Raw genomic sequence first — 15,000 nt, 5'->3', positions numbered from 1 at the left:
GAAGCTGAAGAAATAACCGCACTAGTATAAAGGCTATACACTCTGTTAGTTATGAGAAGGCCCGCAAAATCTAGCAACAGGGGCAGCCGAAATCTAGCAAAAGGGGCAGCTATGAAAAAAATCGACTAAAGCAGGTATAAAGGGGTATGATAAAAGACAGATTTAACCCTATATGTGTTTTGGTCTGGATGACTCCTTTAAGAGGGAAAGTTAAAAAGAGGGGTCTAATTACCTTTCTATTCCATATAGGCTCCAATCCGCACCAAACTTAGAACAAACATGTCTGCCATGAAAATCCTCACACCAAAGAAACCTTAATTGCACACATACTCTATGGAGAAAGAGAGAGAGAGAGAGAGAGAGAGAGAGAGAGAGAGAGAGAGAGAGAGAGGAGAGAGAGAGAGAGAGAGAGAGAGAGAGAGAGAGAGCACTATTCCAGTGGTGTAGACAAAAATACAGCTACCGGTAGCTAGCCTAGTAAACTGACTCCTCCCATCTTCAGTTTGCTCGCATTCGAATGAAGGCAGGAAGGGAGACTGGTTTACGAGGCTAACCGGTAGCTGCATTCAGTCTCTCTATGCCAGGGGTTCCCAAACTTTTTTGTCTCAGGGCACCCCATGAATATTATTTTTCATCCGAGCCACCCCTACATTAATAATAATAATAACTTGCATTTAGATTAAATCGTCGTTGTCGGGTGGAAACCTTGTATGTCCAAAACCTTCTCTTTTTGTGTTATTATTTTAAAAACGATTTAAAGTAGTGAAAATCCGATCTACAAGCTGATCTACAAGCACACAACGCCTCGCGATGTGCTGTAGATCTGCTATTTTCACTACTTGTGTGACACTTTTTTATGATGAAGTATTTTATTTTACCAAAAAACATACACATTTGAAACTTGGAGATACAAGGTTTTTGCCTGACAGTGACGATATTGATCATTTTCACTCCCAGCACCTTATATTTATAGCATATTTTAGTGATTATGTTGTGAGGAAAACATTGAGATAACAGCCATTTTGGTTAGAACTGCCTGAAAATAACTTTGTACTTCAAGTTTAAAATGATACTAAATATATTTTTAAATGTCCAAATACATTTCAAATATTATAAAATTATCTCGCGGCACCCCTGGAGTGCCATCGCGGCACCCCAGGGTGCCCCGTCACCCACTTTGAAAACCCCTGCTCTATGCACCATTGTGAAAACAGCCCACAGTGAAACACTTTGCAGGACGTATTGCACAGTGTGTTACAGTGGACATAAGCCTCTGGCTGCAATGGTTATTGCCTACAATACAAAGTGATGTGTGTGGCGCTCCCTGGCCACTGCAGACTAACTGTGGCTGCACTCACAAAGTGCTGAGCTGGCATGCAACTCTTAAGGAAATGTAAAAGCGTGGGATTGTAGAGGCGCGCCCGCTGGATACCTATTTCACAGTTTCTCTCCTGGTTTATTTCCTGGGTTATTGGCCTCCTGTGTTTACTTATTCATCTGTTTATGTCCCTGCCAGGGTTTTATCACTTTCTCTCTCAGTCTTCACTGACCTGCTGTGAAACTGAAGACCTGAAGGTGAAAGGTCTCTTTTCATGTTTACAAGTTTACTGTCTTGGGAGAAGAATAATGCACTTCACAATGTTTTGTCATGCAAGAACAGCGTGTCTAGAATAAAAAATCAAACCTCGGTTCAAAGTGGAGCGGTGAATCTGAGCAGCTATACCCTGTGTGTGTGTGTGTGTGTGTGTGTGTGTGTGTGTGTGTGTGTGTGTGTGTGTGTGTGTGTGTGTGTGTGTGTGTGTGTGTGCGTGCGTGCGTGTGTGTGTGTGTGTGTGTGTGTGTGTGTCTAGTCTGCACAATAGTGTCCTTCTCAATAATGTTCCTGTCTGTCAGAACAGTACAGTACTGACCTTACTGTACTGTACCTTACTGTACTGTACCTTACTGTACTGTACCTTACTGTACCTTACTGTACTGTACTGTCCCTTATTGTACTGTACTGTACCTTACTATACTGTACTGTACTGTACCTTACTGTAGTGTACCTTACTGTGCTGTACCATACCTTACTGTACCGTACCTTACTGTACTGTACCTTACTGTACAAGTCAATTCTTTAAGAAGCGCTATGTATTCTAGATCTATGTTTTTGATTCTGTGATTTAGATCTGTTTTTGATTCTGTGATTTAGATCTGTTTTTGATTCTATGTGTTCTATAACTAGCATCATAATGTAAGGAGCAGCTCATGGAGGAGTGTATATTTATGATGGATACAAATAATTTAACAGCTAAATTAGGTGAACTAGCCCTTACCCGTTCAAAGATATGAGCTCCGAAATGATGTGCCGTGTGTAGGTTATGGGATGTGCACTGTGCACACAGTATATGAGGGATGGAAAGTAACTTTAACTGGTGCTTGCATGATAATAATAATAATAATAATAATAACTTGCATTTATATAGCGCCTTTCATAAACCCAAGGCGCTTTACAAAACTCTATACAAACAACATAATATGTAGGAGCATCAATGTAAGACATACCCGTTTAATTTAATGGCTACAGAGATACTGTGTACCGATCTGCATGATCGGTACACAGTACACACACACACACACACACACACACACACACACACACACACACACACACACACACACACACACACACACACACACACACAGCTGGTTAAACATGTTGCCTCATGCTAGATGCAGAATATATATGCCTCATGCTAGATGCAGAATAGATAGTAGATACACCATAAAAATGCTAATATACAGCATATGATTTGTGAAAGTGACAAACGGGCTTCACAGTTATGTCAGGTGTGTTCATATGCTAATGGTGATGCGATTTCAGATCAATTGCTCCAGCCACTGAGGAGAAACGCTGTGACAGACAGACACTCAGACAGACAGACAGACAGACAGACAGACATTCGGAAAATTATATGTTTGCTATTATATATGCTTGCTCCACATAGTTTTTTCATACCCGTTGGAAGATGAGACACACATCAAACGCACCTGGTGAAAGCGAGAGAGAAGAGAGAGAAAGAGAGAGAGAGAGAGAGAGAGAGAGAGAGAAAGAGAGAGAGAGAGAGAGAGAGAGAGGGGAGAGAGAGAGAGGGGGAGGGAGGGAGAGAGAGAGAGAGAGAGAGAGAGAGAGAGAGAGAGAGAGAGAGAGTGTGTGTGTGAGAGAGAGAGAGAGAGAGAGAGAGAGAGAGAGAGAGAGCGAGAGAGAGAGAGAGAGAGAGAGAGAATGCACATTCCTAACTGTGAGAGAGAGGGGTGTGTGTGTGGGGCTACAGATCCCATGGCCTGGAGGAACGGACCGTAACCCTGACGACAGGCTAAGAAAACGCTAATAAACAGCTTTAATTTGGGAGAAATGAAATTCGGGCTCCGTCACCGTTGGTATAATGCTAATGGCCAATACCATGTGAACTTTGGGATCAGTTGCTGAAGCGAGTGAATAGATAAACGTAGATAAGCGTGAGCGTTAGAGCGTTAGAGTGTGAGTGTGTGAGTGTGTGAGTGAGTGAGTTTGCTGGTTTAATAGATATAGATCACACATGTTAATTACTGTTTTTTTTTTTTTTTTAACATGAAAATATATTTTGAATGTATAAATGATGCTGTCATCATCCTGGAGGCTCAGAATACAACAGCATGGATGCAGTAACAAGATAAACACTTTAAAATGTGAGCCCCTCTCTGGGGTGTGTTACCAGGAAGTGATGACAGTGGTGCGATTGAAATCTGATCATGCGTATTGATCAGGAGGTATCGAATGTACTGCTGGATGTCTGCATTATTGCAGCGTCACGGTGATGCCATTATATCACATTTCTATTGGCTTCACAGCAAGTTCCATCGGGAACAGACCAGTATGCATTAAAGGTGAAATGAGTATAGCTTGAAATTAATGTCATTTTACACGTTACTGCAAATAGAGATAATATTTGGACACACATTTTTGTTTGTGGATATACTGAACCAGCTCGTAGAGTTCAGTATTTATACCTTTCCCAGTCTGTTTTCATTGTGTGTTTGAATCTTAGGTGAACCCTTCTTATTCAGTCTCCAAGCAATGTGTGGATATATCGCTGTACAAACTCTTTTTTAATGCATCAAGTGAATACAATTAATCAAACTGCAATGTAAAAAGAAAAATAGAAATACAAATAAAAAAAAGATTCATCAAACCACCTTCCAACCATTAGTGTTAATCTTCTCCTCAATGCGAGCCCCTCGATATAGGCATCTTACTGGTAACTCATATATTTCAAAGTGAGACAAAAGAGAATTCATTTTGGCTGAACGAATTCAGACTAACCTGTGATTTATTATGCTCAGATTACTGTATATATTTTCACACACTTCCTTTAATTCTCTCTCTCTCCCTGGCATTGTCTGTGATTCATTTATTTCCTGCTCATGTTCACATTATGCTTCTTTCCCCCCAGAAAACAACACCAGTGAGCAGCAAAATGAGCCACTGTTAAGGTCAAGGTCATTCCAGACCTATGGTGTGTAGTGGTATAACCTTCACCGAGGGGAGAGAGAGACAATAAACAAGACACGCATGCACACACTCACTTTAGACAAAGCAGGTAAAACGCTGTGTGGAGTGATCTTATCATCTATTCACGGTCAGAGGGCAGGTTATAAGCCGGCCACAATACGTGTGTGTGTGTGTGTGTGTGTGTGTGTGTGTGTGTGTGTGTGTGTGTGTGTGTGTGTGTGTGCGTGCGTGCGTGCGTGCGTGCGTGCGTGCGTGCGTGCGTGCGTGCGTGCGTGCGTGCGTGCGTGTGTGTGTGGTTGTAAGAGGCTTCCAACAACTTAGGATGCTTAGGATTGCAGCTAAACAGCTTGCAAAATTCTGTCGAACAATCTCTTCTATTATTCGTAACCGCTAAATATGACAAAGACGTTGCCCCTTGAGGGGTGTGTGGGTAATGGATATTTGTCCAACATTAGCTGACTGCACATTATTTACAGCACCTTGTAATATTTGTGTCCTTGTATTGTAGGCCTATATTTTAGAGCAGTGATGGCTGAGTGGTTAGTGTCCATACCTAGGACTCCGGAGGCCCCAGAGGTCGCAGGTATGATTCCCCGCTCCAGCTATCACTGCTCCCCTCCCCCTCGCGCTCCTTGTGGGCAGCACTGGGTTCAGCTGGGTTAAGATGAAAAAAAAAGTAGCTGGCTTGGGCTGCGATATCTGAATTTCCCTCGTGGGAGGAGTACAGTAGGTAACTATTGTAACTATCTTATCGATCTCTTATGTGGACATAAATAAATGATTAAATGTGTGAGCAGGGGTGTCGTACCAAATTCTGGGCCCTGGGTACAAGGACTGCAGGCCCCCCATGAATGTTCTTCAAGGGGAAAAATCTTGAAAATGTGTCTGTCTTTCAATATTTTTGACCCGATTCTATAAATGTCATCTAAATCCTTCTAAGGTTTTTGGAAAAACCTATACCGGTATGTTTCTATGTTAGTGGTGCTCAAACTTTTTCATGTCAAGGACCCCAAAATTATATGGTATTCAAGATTTACACGAGTAAAAGTACAAAAGTATTGGCATCAACATGTAATAAAATTATCAAAAGTTAAAGTACTCATTATGAAAGAAGGTCCCATTTCACAATCCTTTGAAAGTAGCAGATCTACAGGCTCACAACATGCCACTTTGCGATATGTTGTTACTTGAGTAAATGTACTGTAATGTGTGACTTACTTTCCACCACTGCTTGCTGGGTTGTATTAGTGTGATCTGCAACCCTATAGACCAGGGGTTCTCAAACCTTTTTAGGCTGTGACCCCCAAAATAAACATATATGAACTGGGGACCCCCACCCTGGCAAGCACTTGGAATTGAAGGTATTACATTTAATGTGACTCGGTTCTACAGATAAATATTGTGAAAATAGACAATCTACATGCTCACAACGCCTCGCAACGCGAGGCGTTGTGAGCATGTAGATCTGCTATTTTCACAATGTTCGCCTCTTGCTTACTTAATGTTTGAAAGTTTGGTCTTGAAAGTCATTAAATTTTCACTTTATAAATGTGCAGATAACCTGTATACACTTATATACTGTGTGTTGGTTTGTTTACCGTTGAGTGAACAAAAAAATATATACTTTAAGCTATATCATCTAGGGACCCCACAACATAATTTGGGGACCCCACTTGGGGTCCTGACCCCAAGTTTGAGAACCACTGGTCTAGTCTCCTCCATACCACTAAACCATGGTGCACCCACAGACCCAAGAACCTGCATCCGTGGATTGGTTTGTTTTGTCCCGGGGGGAACCTCTGCCCCCCCACCCCTGCATAATGTCCCCATCTCAAAGCCCCGGCCTAGTGAGTGAGTTAGTAGCATTTAAATGTCCTGGTTTAATGGTCCTCTGGGGTGATCGATTAATCTAATAGAGAGAGCATGGCCAGTGTGAGACAGAGAGGACATCATTCTCACCTAATTAACTAAGTAATGGCTCCCATGCAACAGTGTTGTGACAGCACTGGGTGTTTGAGGAGTTTTAGTGTGACACTGTACAGGACACTGCTGTCTCATTCACTAGATTCCTGTGCTCATCATATTTTAAATCACTTTTGAGTGTGAAAATAAATGCAGGACAGATGCATGGCAGTGAACTTTACTGCACAATTTACTACCACAATAAATCTTTGCAAGGAGGCATAAACATGATTTGTCTGTGTGGTGGTTTTGCAAAATAATAATAGGCCAACTAGTTATTGTTTTTACATTTTAGCCATTAAGCTAATGTGTGTCTCCAGAGTGACTTGAAGGGAGCCAGTATCACCACATGTAGCCCAAGAAAAGAAATAGTAACACAACGGTAAGGGCAAACGGGGTGTACTGTAATGTTGTTGGTTTTCTTTGGTGTGTGCAGCAATTGTGAGATATACTGTATGCATGAGAATAAAATGATTGTACTCGTATGTACCCATATAGGCCTACACAATGTAACAATAAAGAACCCCATGAACCTTGAGTGCTTTTCCCTGTTCGGTTTGGTCTCTCTCTTCTCAGACATGGAGAAGACATTATGTGAAGGAGTTTCTTCCTGGTTGTCTCAGTGTGTTCGTGCTCTGAGGTGACACCGGCGCACACGTCTGGAAACACACATGTGACAGATGGTAACAGAGGCTTTTCGCTAAAGATCTGATGTTCTGCTAAACACTCACTTATTCACTCTGTCTCGTACTAACACCACCCCCTCTCCTCCTCTCTCTCTCACTCAAACACAAACACACACACACACACACACACACACACACACACACACACACACACACACACACACACACGCAAACGCACGCACGCACGCACGCACGCACGCACGCACGCACACATCTGCACTCAGGCAGGCACATACTGTACAAGCAGGCACACATCTACAGTGTGCATTTCTTACAAATCCATAGTGCGTCGTAACACTTTTAATGGGAAATTGGACGTGGATCTAAATGAATAATTAATTATCATCTTTCTAAATTTAGTACAAGCAAAAATACGATTTCCTGTTTTTTACTTACATTTCTTGATTTTTACCAAAAGTATGCTAATGAGGAAAGGTTGCATGACTTCACCATGGTACTAATGACTTTCTGGTCATCAAAAATATAAGCTGGGTTCAAACCTGGATGGTTCGAGCGGCGCGATTACATACAAAGTGAATGCAAAGACGAGACGGCGCGTGACCGGGCGCGGCGCGAACGATCCGAACGGGGCGGCGCGTCGCCTCTTATCTTCGCCCCCACACAATTCAACTGAAGCGACCATCGCTTCACCACCGCGACCATCGCTTCACCCCCACTCCCATCGTCCTGACAGCCAATCAGCATTGATGATGTCCGGAGACACAGAAATGTTTTTGGTGTTTGGTGTTGGGACTTCCTTTTTACCGGGTGTTTCGCCTTGATTCCAACGGGACATGATTTTTTACCAACGTGGACCTGCACGACCAAAGTGAAGCGATAGAAGCGACTAGAATAGAAGAAATAGCTTCAGGTTTGGACGCAGCTTTAGACTCTTAGATCAGGGACAAAAACATAATCTCCGCCCACGGCCATTCCGACTTGGCAGAGATAACAAACACACACCCAATACTACCTTCACCAAAGTTTTTTCATTTTAAATTTAAAGTTTAAATAATAGCGGAGACAGTTCCCAGCCAGGCAAGGTTGAATTCAATTGTCTGTTATCAAGTAGCCTACGACGTCTAAGATCTTAGAAATACAAATTAGAAAAATAGGATTTTCCAATTTCTGATCTAATATGTAAGAGGGAACTGTGAGAAATAAATAAAGAATATTTCTATCTCACGTAAAAAATAAATAAAAATGATATTATCAGAAAGCAAAAGTTAATCAAAACAAGTGTATATTCACAAGGAACCTGAGTGCCTTCACTTCACCTTTTCATAGCAGTATGTCTGGCTGTTCATTCAACAGATGACAATGACTTTCCCACTGAGCTTTTATAGAAAGATAAAAGAACACGAACACGCACGCGCACGCGCACGCGCACGCGCACGCACGCACGCACGCACGCACGCACGCACGCACGCACGCACGCACGCACGCACGCACGCACACACACACACACACACACACACACACACACACACACACACACACACACACACACACACACACTCTCTCTCTCTCTCTCTCGCTCTCTCTCTCTCTCTCTCTCCATTAATGTGTTGTTCTAATTAGTGCATCACTCTAATGTCATCCTATGTTGTCTGGGAGCTAATGGGCGTCCTCCCCACACGTGTGCATGTGTGGGTGGGTGGGGGGCTGTCTTTGTTGCTCAGTATCACAGAGCTCCTGTCACATCCACCAACGGAACACAATCTGCCTGCAATTACCAAGCCCACGCAGAGCTGGTGACAGAAACACAGTGTCCATACTCTGATAACATGACATTAACTAGTTATCCATGTCTGCAAACAAGCCTGGTATGAAATGTTCATGTAGTCGTGAAACATTCCTTTTTATCAGAGCAACAACGTGACTGACAGGAACACTGGAATACAGGAGAGGAGGCCTGGCAGAATGGATAAATGAAAGATGAATGTGCACGTACGCATGCATAAGTATGTGTGTTTGTGTGGGCATGCGCGTATTGGGTAGATGAATGATAAATGTACACACACGCATGCATATTAGTGATGTGCGGGCCGGCCCGAACCCGCAGTCCCCCGCGGTCAGCCCGCAGGCCGGGTTGAGCTGGGTCAAGAAATGTACACTTTATTGAAGGGGCAGGTTGAGGCGGTTGAGGCGGGCACTGTAAAGTAATGTGCTCATCAGCACTGAAGGTTTCTTCTCTAATGATGTTTTCGCATGGTTGGGATTTGCTGCCTTTCCGTGATGGATGGAATAAATCCACATTCAAAGACATATTTGACATGTATTTAATGAAGGCGTCACACCAAATTCTGGGTCCTGGGTACTTAAAATATTGAAAAATAGCAGATATAATTTACAAGCTCACAGCGCGGCACCGAGTGACGCGCTGCGAGCTTGTAGATCTGCTATTTGTGAAAATTTGTGCAAGTCTTTGAATATTTCAAATGCTTCTAAGGTTTTTTGAAAAGCCTATGTTTCTATGTCAGTGGTGCTCAACATTTTTCATGTGAAGGACCCTCAAAAATGATATGTATTTGGCCCCCGACCCATCTCAAAATATTTAGTTCCAGGGTTCCCAAGAAGCAAAATTTGAGTTACAAAAGTTGCACATTATAACCACACCCGGTGGTCTATTAGAGTAATGTTAAGTTGTTAACTCCATAGACACATACAAAACAGAAAAAAAGCACATATGGCACCACCTCTTTAACCTGTTCAAACTAATTTGTCAAAGTTGCTAACAGAATGTTTACTCTTACATACCGGTATGGTGATGTTCCCACGGTATTGCAGTATTGATACTTTTACATAAGTAAAGAATGTTTGTACTTTTTTCACATTTAGAAAGGAGCGGCTCCCTACTGTGAACCGGATCCCGTAGTTCATTTCAAAGAGCTGTTCAAAAGACTTGATTCGTTTGCCAACGTTCCATCTATATTCTTCTCTGCTGCTGCTGCTTTGTACTCTGCGCTAGTTCTTTGCTCCCACCACCACCCCAGCAGCCACCTGTGGGCTCTGTTTCTATGATTCCCTCGTGGGGTCTATTTCATTTCATTCCCTGTAACATATAGTTGGCAAATCATTTATTATAATTCTGCTCACAGGGAATGAATGAAATGGGACAGAGCCGTGACGCCAAAACTATGCTTCATACTGTCTAGGCTATTCTCAGATATGCTCAATAAAAATATATTCTAAATTCTAAATTCCAAGATTTGACTGACTGAACTTGTTTCATGCAAAACGAGGGACAACATGGGAAGTTGGGAAATATATAAATGATTATTCAGCCGTCTGGCAGAGGGAACAAAAGCCACTCCCTGGTAAAGAAATAAAACGATCTGCAACGATGAAAGGAGGGAAATGGAAGAGAAGAGAGCGCCTAAGGCTAGAAGGAAGAAACAATGGTGCGGGTGGGGGCTGAGGGTGTGGGAGAAAGAAGACAGAGAAACAGAAGAACAATTATCATAAAGAAACAGAAAAATATGTCTGAAGCAAATACAAGCAATATAAAGAATCACACGGGGACAGCACAAGGAGCAGCAAAGAAACAGAAGAGAGATACAGGGGAGAAAGGCAGAGAGAGAAACAGAGGCAGAGAGAAGCCTGATCCAACACCTACAACCCCTCCCTCTCACACACATCACCTAACACAGTGGTTCTCAACCTGTGGGTCGGGACCCCTGGGGGGGGGGGTTCTCATTTTATTGTTCTTTCCTTTTCTCTATTCTGTCTCTTATCTCATCTATCACTTTCTTTTCTTCTTGTGCTCTCCTGTCCTCTTCCTTACAACTACTGCTCTCTCTTTCAATTCGTCAGCTCAATTCAATTCAAATAGCTTTATTGGCATGACTATAACAATTACAATATTGCCAAAGCATCAAGTGCAGTCGGGGAAAAAAAATAATAATAATAACAAAACAAACAATATCAAACATACAATTTCTGTCATAATGATTCAAATGTGCAGAATTGAGCTGTGTGTGTCAAGATATATTCCATTGTCAAGATTGTCACATGAGTGTTGTTTGCTCTCTCTCTCTCTCTCTCTCTCTCTCTCTCTCTCTCTCTCTCTCTCTCTCTCCATTATTCCTTTTGATCTAATTAGTGCATCACTATAATGTCATCCTACGTAGTCTAGGAGCTAATGAGCCACGTGTATGTCTTTGCCGCTTAGCATCACAGCTCCTGTCACAGACACAAATGCTGCACAATCTGCCTGCAATTACCAACACCACGCAGAGCTGGTGACACATTCCCAGGGGGGTAACAGCACTTTGTGCAAATCAATGAGTGTGCGTGAGTTATACGTGAGTGGCTGCTGCATGCGTGTGTGTGTGTGTGTGTGTGTGTGTGTGTGTGTGTGTGTGTGTGTGTGTGTGTGTGTGTGTGTGTGTGTGTGAGAGAGAGAGAGAGAGAGAGAGAGAGAGAGCGAGAGAGATCCTACAGCGGATGTGAGGTGTATTGGACCAGGGGTCCTCAGGGACCCCCAGTGAACCAGCCTTGTCTCCATGACCTGACCCCTGACTCAGAGGGACAGTGGGACGGCGAAACGGACAGCAGCACGAGACCCCTATAACCAAGCACTGCTTCTCAACCTTGACAGAACAACACAGCTCCAAGACACTGAACCTTCACTGTCGGCAGTGAAGAAGGGGGTCTTTAAAAACCCGTGTTTCAAAACAGCAACATGGCTCCGGCGGGTTCTTGTAAAGGAGCGCCTGTTTTTCGGTGATGACGACGGAGGCGCGCTGTATCAGGCGACCTTGAGCCACGTGAGACACCGGCGAGCGAGTGGCAGCGAGCAAGTCGCTGTGTCGAGCATTGCGGAGGTTGCATAAGCCGACTCAGCGCCTTCCCGAGTTATGTCACGATATGGACAGAATAGTAAATCTCCCCCCCCCCCCCCCGACTTTCGGCGCTACGCACGGTCCAAGGGTACCCAAAGGAACGCTCCCTAGCTCAGGTTCAGCAAATCACAAGCTTCCGTGGGCAGGTCTTGGCGTACCCATGTTGCTGTTTTGATACACACTTTCAAAACACTGTACAAAGACCACCCAGTCGGGTGGGATGGGTACTGGGGGTGCAGTTTGTGGAGAGTGTTCCTCCATTTGAAGGCCAAAACATACTAAGAGCCTTATAGATTTTGCACTTTTAAAAGAGTGCCTTGGCTCCCTTTGCTAAAAGCGCAAAGAGTATTTTTTTATTGCGACCATCAAGTCGCAGTTACTATCAAAACCTCCACCGGCTGTCTGTCAGTCCCTACGTCCATCCGTCTGTCCGCCACGTCACGTCACGTCACGTCACGTCACGTCACGTCACGTCACGTCACGTCACAGTTTTGGCCCTACTCTTATCTCCGGCACCGTTGCCCCATTCATGCCAAACTGTGCACACACTCCTTGGCTGGCAAACCACAACTTCCGCCCCTGATTTCTCACATGCCCCCCTTCTAGCGCCACCATGAGGCTGCTTTTTGCAGACAACATACATGCGACCTGACGGTCGCTTATCTCCCGATTAGGGAGTCTTACTGGTGATCATTTTTATGGAAAGCAAGGGCACCTTCCTTTGTCCTCCCTCTCTTGCTTGTCCAAATTGTCATCGTGGATTCAGTTTATTTGTGTCAAACACTCGAAGTTGACCAGTTAAACCCTATATACCGTACAGTACTGACTATATCTCACAATCTGATGCGACATGATCTTGTAGATCTGCTAATTTGGCCAAATGTTTGCTTGTTATGAAATACTACGTCAGAATATGTCATACTACAGCTAAATCCGGTAAAGGGTTTTTGTCATTCTTCTCTCCCTACTGTCTGGATAACTGAAAACCGGGGTACAGGGGGAGTAAACAACCCGACATTACAAAAAAGAATAATAATACCTCGTTGGGTAAAGAAAGTATGTGGTTTATGAGCAGGACAGAGGGACTGGACTGTTGGTTGGTTGAGAAACAGTGGGCTAGGGCAGTGGTTCTCAACCTTTTCAGGCCGTGATCCCCAAAATAATCATATTTTAACAAGGGACCCCCTGACCACCCTGACGAGCACTAAGAGTTGAGGCATTACATTTTGTATAACATGGTTCTCGCGTTGCGAGGCGTTGTGAACATGTAGATCGGCTATTTTCACAATTTCTGCCTCTGATATTTAACAATTTGGCCAATGTTTAATTTGTCATTTTAGAGGTATTAAATATTCACTTTAGAAATGTGCCCATACCCTCTACAGACTCAAACTTTACGTTGGTTTGTTTACTGTTGAGTGAGAAAACAATGTTGCACATTAAGATAATCATCTGGGGACCCCCCCAAAATAAATTGGGGACTCGACCCATAGGTTGAGAACCACTGGGCTAGGGAGCACGTACCGCCTGGTAGTAACACAGTTTTAATCTTAACCACCAGCTTCACCACTTTTTCCTCTCTCTGTTGGTTCTGTATCCCTGTCCACTTACACTGCACATCTACGCGGATGGACTTGATAGCAGCCACCCCCACCCCGTTGTCAGCCTTGCAATAGTAGCGGCCGCCCTGCACTCTCTGGATGGCTTTGATACGCAGTGTCTCATTGTAGATGGACGTCTCCTGGAACTTCTCTGACGCACTGCCTGCCGTCTTCGTCCACTTGACCTGGAGAGAGAGAGAGAGAGAGAGAGAGAGAGAGAGAGAGAGAGAGAGAGAGAGAGTTTGGGTGGTGTCATCAGTTTTTGTAAAGACGGTCTAAATGCAAGTAGAGATGCTCCAATCACGGATCAACTGTAATCAGTAGGCCTATCTACCGATATTCCCGATCACAGCGTCAAATCCACAAATTCTTCTATTTATTGTGTTACTGTAGCAGCATTTATATATTTAATGATTCTTCTTACAAAACATTGACATTGTATATTAAGTATAAACATTAAGAGACTGCAGGCTGAGGTCCTTTAGTATCCAATTCAACGTGTAGGAGTTGAAGCTGAGGTTACATTCAGTCCCACAGATAAATATTGTGAAAATAGCTGTTCTAGTTTGTAGATCGTCCAAGCTGATAGAGGCAAAGCCGATACCGATCAAAGCCGATAGAGGCATTATCGGTCGATTGCGATCACTCACCGATCAATCGGCACATCTCTAAATGCAAGCATAATGATTGTGATCGATACACAATAAGGATTATACATTTTTGTCATTAAAATGTCTCTAGTCTGAAAAGTCTGATTGTTAATTCTTGGTTTCAACTAACTTCAATTAACTTAAATAAAGCGTACGATTAGAAATGGTGTTGGCGTTGGGTATTTCGCTGCGTACCCTACACTCGAATTGCAAGTTAACTCTTTTTGGAGGGGGTGAGAGAGAAAGAGAGAGAAAGGGGGGAGGGGATTAGCCTGCAGGATTTATCGTTATTACCAATCTAATAAAAATCACACCCGCGTGAACTTGCACTTTTAAAAGAGTGCCTTGGCTCCCTTTGCTAAAAGCGCAAAGAGTATTTTTTTATTGCGACCATCAAGTCGCAGTTACTATCAAAACCTCCACCATCTGTCTGTCAGTCCTTACGTCCATCCGTCTGTCCGTCACGTCACGTCACAGTTTTGGCCCTACTCTTATCTCCGGCACCGTTGCCCCATCCATGCCAAACTGTGTACACACTCCTTGGCTGGCAAACCACAACTTCCGCCCCTGATTTCTCACATGCCCCCCATCTAGCGCCACCATGAGGCTGCTTTTTGCAGGTGTCAGCGGAGGTATTGCAGGCTACATACAGGCTACATACTGTACATGCATACCACACAGCTCCTTATAGGAGTGGTGTGACCACCACTCAAAAAGACAATT

At 43.6% G+C, this 15,000-nt stretch overlaps 1 protein-coding gene across 1 annotated transcript in view; it reads right to left on the bottom strand.

Moving 5' to 3' along the window:
- LOC308288772 (MAM domain-containing glycosylphosphatidylinositol anchor protein 1-like) overlaps positions 1-15,000 on the bottom strand; it is a gene marked incomplete at both ends in the record, with an annotated part of 178,278 nt that overhangs the window by 87,377 nt on the left and 75,901 nt on the right. Inside the window, one exon of the mRNA XM_080730242.1 lies at positions 13,638-13,812. Within this exon, the coding sequence (XP_080586368.1) occupies positions 13,638-13,812 (175 nt within the window). The remainder of the gene's footprint in view (positions 1-13,637; positions 13,813-15,000) is intronic.

This window comes from Nannobrachium achirus, assembly GCF_963921795.1.
Source record: "Nannobrachium achirus genome assembly, chromosome: 7".
Lineage (NCBI taxonomy): Eukaryota > Metazoa > Chordata > Actinopteri > Myctophiformes > Myctophidae > Nannobrachium > Nannobrachium achirus.
This window is presented reverse-complemented; position numbering and strand designations above follow the sequence as displayed.